The 12,642-nt window shown below is 36.9% G+C and overlaps 1 protein-coding gene across 4 annotated transcripts in view; it reads left to right on the top strand.

Moving 5' to 3' along the window:
* The window catches only part of LOC127865193 (transducin beta-like protein 2), a 78,693-nt gene that overhangs the window by 20,938 nt on the left and 45,113 nt on the right, over nt 1-12,642 (top strand). For all 4 annotated transcript variants that reach the window (XM_052405173.1, XM_052405172.1, XM_052405171.1 and 1 more), the window contains 3 exons: nt 1,247-1,333; nt 4,241-4,426; nt 9,839-10,018. In XM_052405173.1, the coding sequence (XP_052261133.1) occupies nt 1,247-1,333; nt 4,241-4,426; nt 9,839-10,018 (453 nt within the window). The remainder of the gene's footprint in view (nt 1-1,246; nt 1,334-4,240; nt 4,427-9,838; nt 10,019-12,642) is intronic.

The following is a 12,642-nucleotide window of genomic DNA, read 5'->3' on the forward strand; positions in this document are numbered from 1 at the left end:
CTGCTGTTGATTTAATCTGTTATGCGTCTCAGAAATAATTTTTCACATGTAAGGCATTTTTATACGCCCGTTTTTCAAAACGGGATGTATTATAAGATCACCCTTGGTGGGCGGCGGTGTCCACTGCAGTGTCCGCTCTCTTATTCAAAAGTTTTCATTCCATCTTCACCAAACTTGGTCAGAAGTTGTATCTGGACAATATCTAGGTCAAGTTCGAATATGGGTCATGCCTGGTCAAAAACTAGGTCACAGAGTCACTTAGTGCATTTCAAGGATTTAGCATGGCATCCGCTCTCTAATTGAAGTAGTTTTCATCCGATCTTCACCAAACTTGGTCAGAAGATGTATCAAGACAATATCTAGGTCAATTTTGAATATGGGTCATGCCGGGTCAAAAACTAGGTCATGGGGTCACTTAGTGCATTTCAAGGATTTAGCATGGTGTCCGCTCTCTAATTGAAGTAGTTTTCCTCCAATATTCACCAAATCTGGTCAGAAGTTGTGTCTAAATGATATCTAGGTCAAGTTCAAATATGGGTAGTTATGTGTTGCTTAATTAAAAAAAAATCATTTTGCCACTTTAATGGTTAAGTTATCAAGTTGTCCAAAACCTTCAAACACCGTATCTTGTGACAGTTTGGCACTCTTGTTCAAGATGACATTGCATAATTGGCATATGTATGCCATGTCTTTTACAAGGTGACATTGTATAATTATCTCCTGCCATAGGCGGAGGGATATTGTTTTGGCGTTGTCCGTCTTTCCGTCCGTCTGGAGCCATATCTTGGAAGTGCCTTGGTGGATTTCATTGAAACTTGGTATGAGTATATATATGGATAAGAGGATGATGCACGCCAAATGGCATTGTACACAATCTTTTTATAACAGAGTTATGGCCCTTTGTAGCTTGAAAAAATGCTTTTTTGAGTGTGAAATATAACACTTTTGTGTCCAGAAGCATATTGGCGGGGGATATCAATTCAAGGAATTTGCTTGTTCACATATGTATGCCATGTCTTTTACAAGGTGACATTGCACTATTCACATTTATATGCCATGTCTTTTACAAGGTGACAATGCACTATTCACATATGTATGCCATGGCTTTTACAAGGTGACATTCCACTATTCACATATGTATGCCATGGCTTTTACAAGGTGACATTGCAAAATTCACATATGTAGGCCATGCCTGTTTCAAGGTTACATTTCATAGTTGACATATGTATGTGATGCCTGTTGCTAGGTGATGTTCTCAGTGAGATCAACACCAACCACATGAACAACTCCTATGGAGCTGTCTCACCTTGTGGAAGATTTGTGGCTTCATCAGGTTAGTTATCATGTTATATTTGCATATTGACGTACTTGTCCGTTTAAAAGAAAATCTGTTTGCAGAGCATTGTTGTTGTTTTTTATGCCCCCATTTCGAAGAAAAGGGGGTATATAGTTTTCGCACTGTCTGTCGGTCGGTCGGTCACACTTCGTGTCTGCTCTCTAATTCAAATAGTTTTCATCCGATCTTTACCAAACTTGGTCAGAAGTTGTATCCAGACAATATCTAGGTCAAGTTTGAATATGGGTCATGCCGGGTCAAAAACTAGGTCACGGGGTCACTTAGTGCATTTCAAGGATTTAGCATGGTGTCCGTTCTCTAATTGAAGTAGTTTTCATCTGATCTTTACTAAACTTGGTCAGATGTTGTATCAAGACAATATCTAGGTCAAGTTCAAATATGGGTCATGCCGGGTCAAAAACTAGGTCACTGGGTCACTTAGTGCATTTCAAGGATTTAGCATGGTGTCCGCTCTCTAATTGAAGTAGTTTTCATCTGATCTTTACTAAACTTGGTAAGAAGTTGTATTAAGACAATATCTAGGTCAAGTTCGAATATGGGTCATGCCGGGTCTAAAACTAGGTCATGGGGTCACTTAGTGCATTTCAAGGATTAAGCATGTTGTTCGCTCTCTAGTTTGTGACTTTCTGATTTATTTTGATATTCTAAGACATTTTTATGCCCCCAAAAGAGGGCATATAGTGATCGGACTGTCTGTCCGTCAGTCTGTCCGTCACACTTTGCGTTTAGATTTCGAAAAATGCTCATAACTTCTATGTCGCTTCAGATAGCAATTTCATATTTGGCATGCGTGTGTATATGGACAAGGCCTTTCCATACGCACACAAATTTTTACCCCTGTGACCTTGACCTTGAACCTAGGGTCTGCGTTTAGGTTCGAAATCTGCGTTTAGGATTTGAAAAAAGCTAATAACTTCTACCAAGCGTTTACACAGTTATACTTTTATGTAGTGACAAAGTTACAGTTGGGGGCATCCGTGTCCTGTGGACACATTTCTTGTTTCATACAAAATCGGGTCCGTAATCGGCCCCATTCCCAATGGAAAAAAAGTATATTTTTTTCCCAAATGGGAGCTTAAAATTCCTAATGGAAGGTTATTTTTTTTTAGTTCTCAATATTTTGTTCATCTTCCATTCATATAAATTAAACCTTAGTAAATATACTACTGAAAACACTTATTAACTCCATTTTCAAGCATTTTTTAGCGAAACAACAAGAACAAGATTTTCCCAATTTTAGTCAAAACGTCAAATTGAATTTTCCCAATCCAAAGGGACCCAGCCCCATTCCCAAAATGGTGAAAAAAAACACTGCAGAGAAATTATGTTTAGCAAACTCTATCAAACTTGCACTTTTCTGTTTATGCACTGTTACAACATGGACAATGGTACAATTGACTGCACCATGTCTGCAATAATTTAATACTGAAACATGCTAGTTTGACTGCACAGTAAATAACAATTTTGGTAAGGCAAAATAGTTAGAACAGTTCATTTAAAAATCCCAGTTTCTACATGTGTGTCACTATATTTGTTTGGTCATTGATAATTCACCTTGTATCAAAAGTGTGTTTAGTAGGTATATGGATATTAACAAAATGTACACCTCAGAAGGAGCCATTCTAAAACCAATGGTGTTTAATCAGTTAACATATTTATTCCCTTAATGGATGGGAGGCATTTAGAATTGCATTTTTTTATAGGTCTGTACATGTATGTCCTGATGCTTGTTCGTTTAAGCCTCTTAAAATACTGGTTGGATCTTGCTCAAACTTTCACCATTGAACTACCTTAAATTGTAGTTGATGGAAAGGAAGGATTTAGAACATCATCAGCATGATCATGGCTCTTTGTCTGTTTGTTATATATTGTTGCCTGAGGCTGGTGTTTTAATGTTCTTTAATTACTGTGGAGATCTTGCCTAAACTTTCACAGCTGAATGACCTTAATGTGTAAATAATCTTAAAGAAAGATATTTTTGCGGGGACAATTTTTTGTCAGAATAACTGTCCTTTGTTGTTTTTTCATTTGTAGAATATATAGAATATATGACAATTGTTTTACTAGGCAAATTGTTTTAGCTCCATCTTAAAGTTCCCTTGTTAATCAAATTGTGTTAAAATCTGATCAAACGCTGTCCATTAATTTATACCCATTTTGAGAATGTGTTATAACATCCCTTCTTAAGGCAGATTTTAATTACCCGATTTACAAGGATCCTTTAGATCTTATTTGTATTAAGTGTACATAAAGTAAAGTCTATGGATCATGATTATCTTATGATGTTTCTAAGTTTGTAATGTCAACATTAAAAGTCTCTTGTAAATCTTTTCAGATTGGCAATGTACTGTATTTTAAACTGTGTTATGTATGTGATTATATACTGTGTACATTGATGAGACTATAATTTATATATATATATATAGTTCCACAATTTTCTTCGCACCTTTTTCCACTATATACATTTGTATACGTAAGATTAAGTTCAAAATTGTGTGTCTTCAACTCCTCTTAGCGGATATTGCTTAATACTAGTACTTAAAGTTTCACAGCTGAACGTGCAGATGTTCATTATGGAAAGAGTTTTGGGCCTCTGTCTTTTTGTTTGCTGTAAAAAATATAGAGGATTTGTCTGTTTTCAAACATGAGTTGTAGAGACATCAGTGTCTGTAACATTTCTATTTTAATTGCATTTTTCAGGCTTCACACCTGATGTGAAAGTTTGGGAAGTGTGTTTTACAAAGTCTGGTGCATTTTTCATGCTTCACACCTGATGTGAAGGTTTGGGAAGTGTGTTTTACAAAGTCTGGTGCATTTTGCAGGCATCACACCTGATATGAAGGTTTGGAAAGTGTGTTTTACAAAGTCTGGTGCATTTTGCAGGCTTCACACCTGATGTGAAGGTTTGGGAAGTGTGTTTTACAAAGTCTGGTGAGTTCCATGAGGTTCGTAGAGCGTTTGAATTGAAAGGTCACGCTGCTGGCGTCCACTGCTTCAGTTTTAACCACGATTCCACAAGAATGGCATCTGCATCGAAAGATGGAACTTGGAAATACTGGGATACAAACAGTAAGATGTAGTCAAACTGAATAGGTTTCTTTGTACAACATGCATTTCATGTCATTCGCAGGATGTTACAATTCCAAACTTGTTAAACAATATTCTTTAATTATGTGATTATCAAAAAATTACATTGGCCATTATAACTTATTCTTAGTTTTTTAGCCAACTTTTTAGTTGAACTTTTTATACCATGAAATCTGTCTTATTAGCTCGACTTTTGAAGAAAAATGAGAGCTATACTACTCGCCCAGGCGTCGCCATCTGCGTTGGTTAAAGTTTTGTATAAAGTCAAATAACTTTAACGCTATCAAAGATAATTAACTCAAACTCAGAATACTTATTTATGGCAACAAGACAATTGTGAAGGTCAAGGTGCATAACTCTGTCAGCATTATTTTTAGAGTTATGCCCCTTTTTATACTAAGAAAATTGAAAGTATTGTGTTTAGGTCCACTTTATTCCTAAAGCATAATAGTTATTGCTTTCAGACTTGGAACACTCGCTAACTATCATAAGGGGACAGTACAGGACAAGTTGCATAACTCTGGTTGTCATTTTGACGGAATTATGGCCCCTTTTGCGACTTAGTAACTTTGAATTTTTTGTTAAATTTTGTGTTTAGATGCACTAAAGTATCAAGGCTATTGCTTTCAAACTTCAAATACTTTCTTACTATCAAGAGGGTACTGTACCTGGCAAGTTGAATTTGACATTGACCTTTGAATGACCTTTAATCTCGGGGATCCAGACATAAGCACCCCAGGACAAAACCCCCCAAATGAAAACATGAACATTTGGACAATTGCCCCCCAGTAGAAATGACAGGTAGGATATAAGCCCCCCAGTGCTTATTTTGCATCTGGACATTTGCCCCCCAGTGCCTAATTTTCAACGTGTGTGTATGCTTTCCTACCAAACAAACAACAGTCTACGTATGAAGAAGTGTTCGGCGATGTGATGGATGCTTGTGACAGATATGAACTCACACCAAATCCAACTTCAGTCTCTTGTGACTTTGAAATATCAATCCACAGAGCTATAAACACTATGTTAGGTCCTCATGTCAACATCCAGGGTTGTTTTTACCACCTAACGCAGTCAACATGGAGAAAACTGCAAATTGACGGTCTGTCGGTTCTGTACAAAGAAGATGAGTCTATCAAACACTTCTGTGGAATGATCGATGAATTGGCATTTTGCCAACAGACTGTGTGCAGGAGGGAATGCGGTACCTGCGCTCAGTTGTGCCAGAAGAACTCAGTGAAATATTGGAATATTTTGACACTTATTATGTTAGTGGCCCTTACCAGTCAACTCAGGGGTCAAGAGGAGTGATCAAAGTTACCCGAACAAACAATCCCAGGTATCCAGTTGATATGTGGAATGTGAATGAAGCGACTCTGAATTACGGGTCACGTACCAACAATATTTGCGAGTCTTGGAAAAATGGATTCGCCTATCTCGTAGGACAGAAGAACCCCATTCTGTGGTATTGTATGAGTAGAATTCAGAAGGATCAGATCAATGAGTTGATAGAACTTGGACGGTTGAGACAGGGTGATCAAGTGAGGAAACGGGTGAGGAGGGAAGTGAAACAGTACCAACAGAAGTTGAAGAGTCTGTTTCAACAGTTCTCCGAGGGAAAGAAGACTGTCTCTGCATTTCTGCAGGTGCTTGGACATTTGATCAGATTTAAGTATTGATGCCAATGTAAGTTTTGAAGAGTGTAATATGAGAGTATGTCTAAAGTGTGTAAATAATATCATGTATTTGATTCCATTATATTATACGAGTTGTTCCAGTAAGACTGATTAAACATGTTCAATTGTTCAATGGGTTAAAACGTATATAATGCAATAATTAATTCCAGCAACAATTTCTTGTTTTTCAATATAATATAATGTGTTTTCAATTTACAATAATAATTAAATGGATTTATTGTTATATAGAATATTAATTCTTTCCAAAAATGTGCTTCTTTTGTGCTTCATAATATATGATAATTCTCTCTATTCAAACACGTGATGTTATAAATTGCATTTTTGTGATAAACTGCTTTAAAGTATGTACAATTGTAATTGCTATTGTATTTATAATTGCAAAATAAAGATCTTTTTTTTAACATGGTATATTCTTATTTAGCCCTTCCATTATTTAAGCCTTTCAGTGGTGGTAATTGGATAAATGGATTATCATCTCAAAGGTTTTGAGTAATCAGGTGGTGATAATTGTACATGATTATCTGCTCAATCGAGTAATGTCATTGAAAATTAGGCACTGGGGGGCAAATGTCCACTTCTAAAAAAAGCACTGGGGGGCAAATGTCCAGATGCAAAATAAGCACTGGGGGGCTTATATCCTACCTGTCATTTCTACTGGGGGGCAATTGTCCAAATGTTCAATTTTTGATTGGGGGGGTTTTGTCCTGGGGGGCTTATATCCTACAATCTTAATCGATTAATCTCGAGGTCAAATAAATAAATTAGGATCAGATGATTTGATTCATACTTTGACAAAACAACACTTACCTGACATACCACAATGGACTCCACCCAAACCATCCCCAATGCCCCACCCAGAATCCTATAAACATAAAAATTATTTATTTTTAGCTCGACTGTTTTCAGAGGAAACCCGAGGTATTGTCATAGCCAGCTCATCGTGTCGTCCGCCGTCTGCGTCGTGATAAAACCTTGACATTTTGATCTAAAATCAAAGTGCTTCCACCTACAACTTTGAAACTTCATATGTAGATGCACCTTGTTGAGTTCTACACGCCATACCCAATTTTGGGTCACTAGGTCAAAGGTCAAGGTCACTGTGACCTCTAAAAAAAAAATTCTGACAAGCTTTCATTTATTCAAAACTGCACCCGCAGCTGAGCGTTGGCACCTGTTATGTGGTGCTCTTGTTATTATTTTATTTTTGAAAGACCGTCAAACCATCCTTCCCAAGCTATTGTTATCAAACTTGAAATATAATCTTATTAGTTTGTTTTACAGGGGTTTTTCTGCCTATTTTGGGAAAAGGAGTCTGACCAAATTGGGAATTTTTATCGACAAAATTGTCCATTTTGGGAATTTTCGAGTCGATGAAACGGTCAATTTGGGAATTTTATCATGCTTAAATAAGTAAGTGGTTTTACAAAAAAACAAACATGTTTTATTTGTTATTTTGTCTTCAAAAACAAACACTGGTAACAGGTAAGTCACACAAGTCACAGCATGATTTTTCTTTGCTTTCTTACAATAACATTAGACAGAAATTAGCAACACATACAAATAAAATTTTATTATTTCCAATTGGATTCTTCCACTCAAAGCCACAATAGGCAAGCCAGTTACATTTAACAAAACATTTATTTTACTGCTACATTATTAATTTATTTAACGACTATATCATTCTACCTGATACTTCACAGCTCATTACATTAGCACCATCAAATCCAACAAATCTACACCGCCGTATGTCGATCCATTTTCCAATGCAACACTGCTGTAGTACTTATCGTTATGGGAAGCCATGCTTGAAAATAAGCGTCTACAGATTTGGACTAGAATGTGTATTGTGCGGCTCTATATACTTGTTATAATGCGGAACAGTTCGAACCTTATCGCTGTCAATATTGGCAGATGCATTCGGCAAATACACCTGCTAAAATCTGAGTCGCTAAAGGCTTAATTACGTCGCGGATGAAGGGAAGTCACTCTTTCGATATAAATTATGTTTACTTTTAACGATTTTGAAAGAATTTTTTTTGGAATTGGGAAATATGTAATCAAAATTCGATTGGGAACGGGTCCGTTTGCTTTGGGAATGCCTCCGTTGTCCGGAGGCGCAGACAGTGCAGAAAAACCCCTGATTTTATGTCTTTACAAATGTTCAACAGATTGTGGAAAGTATACCTGAACTCAGAATGGTCTATAATGTACAACTTCTTTAAAACATAAGCAATTAATATGTTACAATTATGGTCCTCTTCCAGTTAGAATATGACTATATTACCTTGACCGTATTGAATATGAACAATTTCCACATGATGGCTTACGCTATACTGTCAAGCACGCGAAAAGTCAAGCGCGCTGTCTTCTGACAGCTCTTGTTATGCTCCCCCAAAATTTATTTTAGGGGGGAGCATATATTCGCCGCTTCGTCTGTCCGTCCGTGTGTCCGTCCGTCCGTGCACAATTTTTGTCCGGGCTATTTCTCAGCAATTAATGACCGGAATTCAATGATACTTTATGGGAAGCTTCAATACCAAGAGGAGATGTGCATATTATAAGCCGGTTCTGGTGGGATGATTTTTCACAGAGTTATGGCCCTTTGAAATTTTCCATTAACTGTACATATAGTGTCTTGTCCGGGCTATTTCTCAGCAACTAATGACCGGAATTCAATGAAACTTTATGGGAAGCTTCACTACCAAGAGGAGATGTGCATATTATCAGCAGGTTCTGGTCGGATGATTTTTCACAGAGTTATGGCCCTTTGAAATTTTCTATAAAAAAATTCTTGTCCCCCCAACTACTGTGCCCTCAAGACGTTTCCTTATATCTGAATATATAGTAGTGCAATATTGTGACAAAAAAAAACTTTTGGGAGCATCACCCGTCTCTGACGGTTTCTTGTTAATGAAGGCATGCACTTTTGATTCCTTATATGTGTATTCATATGATTCTTTTCATGCCCCCGGTAGGGTGGCATATAGCAGTTGAACTGTAAGTCCGTTTGTCGGTCTGTCTGTCTGTGTGTCCGCCCGAAAACTTTAACATTGGCCATAACTTTTGCAATATTGAATATAGCAACTTGATATTTGGCATGCATGTGTATCTTGTAAAGCTGCACATTTTGAGTGGTGAAATGTCAAGGTCATCCTTCAAGGTCAAAAGTCGAAAAATACAATCCAAGGGAAGTAATAAGTTTAAAAGGGAGATAATTTCTAAACCTGCCAAATGATATATTGAACTTTTATTTCAAAGCGGCGCAATAGGGGGAATTGTGTTTCTGACAAACACATCTCCTGTTGTATAATGCTTATGCAGTTAGCCCAGTTTACACAGAGACTGTCTCATATTAAATTCTGTTGTGGTAATGTAAGTGGAGGGATATTTAAAAGTGAATTGTCTCCCTTTTCCTTTTGAGATTGTTAAGTTATTCGGATAAATGGTTCAAAGTAGTTGTTCAATGAACAGGTAAGTTACATCCCTTTGTAGCTGTGTTGAATGGTCTATATAAATGAAAATTTATTACATGAATTATTATGTATTTTAAATGAACATAACATTTATTTGTTCTAGCCATGCAATTATGAATAGATTCACATTAAACTAGAAGGTTTTGAGTATGTTTTTGCTTGCTTCGCCTTGACTTTGATAAATTCCATTCATTTTGTAAGTCATCCTATGCTATTAATTGCAGTTCGTTACGACATGAACCAGGACCCATACCTGCTGTTCACAGGCAGCTTAAAGTGGTCAGGTCCCTGCATCATATCCTTGTCCCCGGATGGACGCACCGTAGCCATGGCTCAACATTTAGGAATATACGTCTGTAACTCTTCTGGGCAAGACGAGGAGGTCATTGAAAATGTACATTCAGGTGAGCATCCATTTCATTAGAAAAGTTTTAAGAGTAGTTGTTAGCTCAACTATTTATTGAATAGTCAGAGCTTTACTGCTCACTCAAATGTTTGTGGGCATCTTTATCCGCATCAGCAATAATATGCTCTGGTAAGCATCTTCAAATCTCTGTTTCTACTACAGGTAATCCATTGAAACTTTGTGTAAGGTGTGAAGTCACTTACCAAGCCCCAGAACTGTAAATGATCAGAATTATGCCCCTGTTTGTTACTTAGTAAATTGGGCCATCCTTAAAAAAAATTTTGTTTGGCATAACCCGACCGACCCACTCAAATCGGCCCCACTGAATTTTTATTTTGTCACTTTCCAACAAAAGATTTTTTTGCTCGCCAAAAATTCTTTCCGCTAAATTTTGCCGTTCCGCTTTTTATCCTTTCCGGTTATTTGCGTCATTTAATTGAATGCTCTTTCAAGGATATCTAGAATAGCAATGAACAAAAGGCGTACCGGTATTTATTTGAGTCGCCTATTTATTTGACATATGCATATGCGATTAATTAGATCTTAAATACAATTAAACCGCTCCTGTTTTTCTTGTATCCCTTAAATTAAAATATGCTGCTGTTGTTCAGGATAGTTTGGGTGTAAAAAACTAATTTATTAATTATCACCGTTCAATTTAATTCGGCAATCGGCAGAGATGTGTATTATTATCGCCATATCACTAATTATTTAATTATCACTCTTTAATTCAGATCGGTAAATATTCGGAAGGAAGATGAAAAGTGGTCAGCTTAGAAATATTTATTGACGGGTATTGTCACGTTTTTGTTTCATTTGTTTATCTCTAGCGACCGGCCGCTATTTTGAAGGCAGACTGCGATATTAAATGTGTATTCAAATTATACAACATCTGTGCATAAATGACCCAATATTATCCGATTGCTCCACCCTTTCTTACGTTTCATTTGACAACGTCATGTCATGTGAAAGCGAGCTCAATGTTGATTGGCCAGCTACCATGTGCACTTCAATAAAAATAAGGCCAGGTCAAGCGATGTCTAATTGGGTACATACCAGGTTTTGTTAATTGTTTGAATTGCGAACACTTTCATTGAAACAAAGAGACAAATATAGAAAACCAGTCCGGATTAAAATGGCGGATGATTTCAACGCAATTTTACTAGATTTTCGAATTTTCGCAATTTATATTTTTCGTGAGCCAAATTCTCAATATTTTTGCAAATGGCGTAGATGGCTCAAATGGCGAACGACAGCACGAGCATTGCGAACGTGTTATTATTGGAATAAATGCTCACTATTACAGGGCTCGCGCTGTCTTTCGCCATTTGCGAAAATATAGCGAATTTGGCTCAAGAAAAATATAATTTGCGAATATGCTAAAATCTCGTTAAATTTCATTGAAAACATCCGCCATTTTAATCTGGATTGTTTTTTTTTTAAACTGTTTTTTCTCTTTGTTTCCATGAACGTTTTGAAGCGCATATGGTGCTGGCCAATCAACATTGAGTTCGCTATGGGGTAATATTGGGTCATTCATGCGCAGATAATGGAATAAACAGTTGAAATTGTCGTCTGCCTGCAATATAATGGCCGATGGCAAAAGTCGTATAAAAAATAATCAAATGAAAATAAGCGTAACACTCAATAAATTATTTTTAAGCTGATAACTTTACAACTTTCTACCGTCTGCATTAAAGGATGATAATTAAATAATTAGTTACATGTCTAAGATGTTACACCTTTCTGTTCTTGATTGAAATTAAAATGTTATAATTACTTTGTTGTTTTTTACTCACAAACTATGTAAAGTAATATGTCAACAAAATAGTATATTAATTACGTATTTGCTAGGTTACTTGTTTTCATTTTCTGTAGTCTATAAACGATATGCACATTTTTATGTGCAAAATGCGTACAATTTTTCGGACTCTCGTTTTCGGATAAAGTATTTTTTGTCTATTATATTATATTTATGCCCCCCTTCGAAGAAGAGGGGGTATATTGCTTTGCTCATGTCGGTCGGTCTGTCGGTCCGTCCACCAGGTGGTTGTCAGACGATAACTCAAGAACGCTTGGGCCTAGGATCATGAAACTTCATAGGTACATTGATCATGACTCGCAGATGACCCCTATTGATTTTGAGGTCACTAGGTCAAAGGTCAAGGTCACGGTGACCCGAAATAGTAAAATGGTATTTGAATGATAACTCGAGAACGCTTACGCCTAGGATCATGAAACTTCATGGGTAGATTGATCATGACTCGCAGATGACCCCTATTGATTTTGAGGTCACTAGGTCAAAGGTCAAGGTCACGGTGACCCGAAATAGTAAAATGGTTTCCGGATGATAACTCAAGAACGCATACGCCTAGGATCATGAAACTTCATGGGTAGATTGATCATGACTCGCAGATGACCCCTATTGATTTTGAGGTCACTAGGTCAAAGGTCAAGGTCACGGTGACCCGAAATAGTAAAATGGTTTTCGGATGATAACTCAAGAACACATATGCCTAGGATCATGAAACTTCACAGGTAGATTGACCATGACTCGCAGATGACCCCTATTGATTTTGAGGTCACAAGGTCAAAGGTCAAGGTCACGGTGACCCGAAATAG

The sequence above is a fragment of the Dreissena polymorpha genome, chromosome 1, assembly GCF_020536995.1.
Source record: "Dreissena polymorpha isolate Duluth1 chromosome 1, UMN_Dpol_1.0, whole genome shotgun sequence".
NCBI classification, from domain to species: Eukaryota; Metazoa; Mollusca; class Bivalvia; order Myida; family Dreissenidae; genus Dreissena; species Dreissena polymorpha.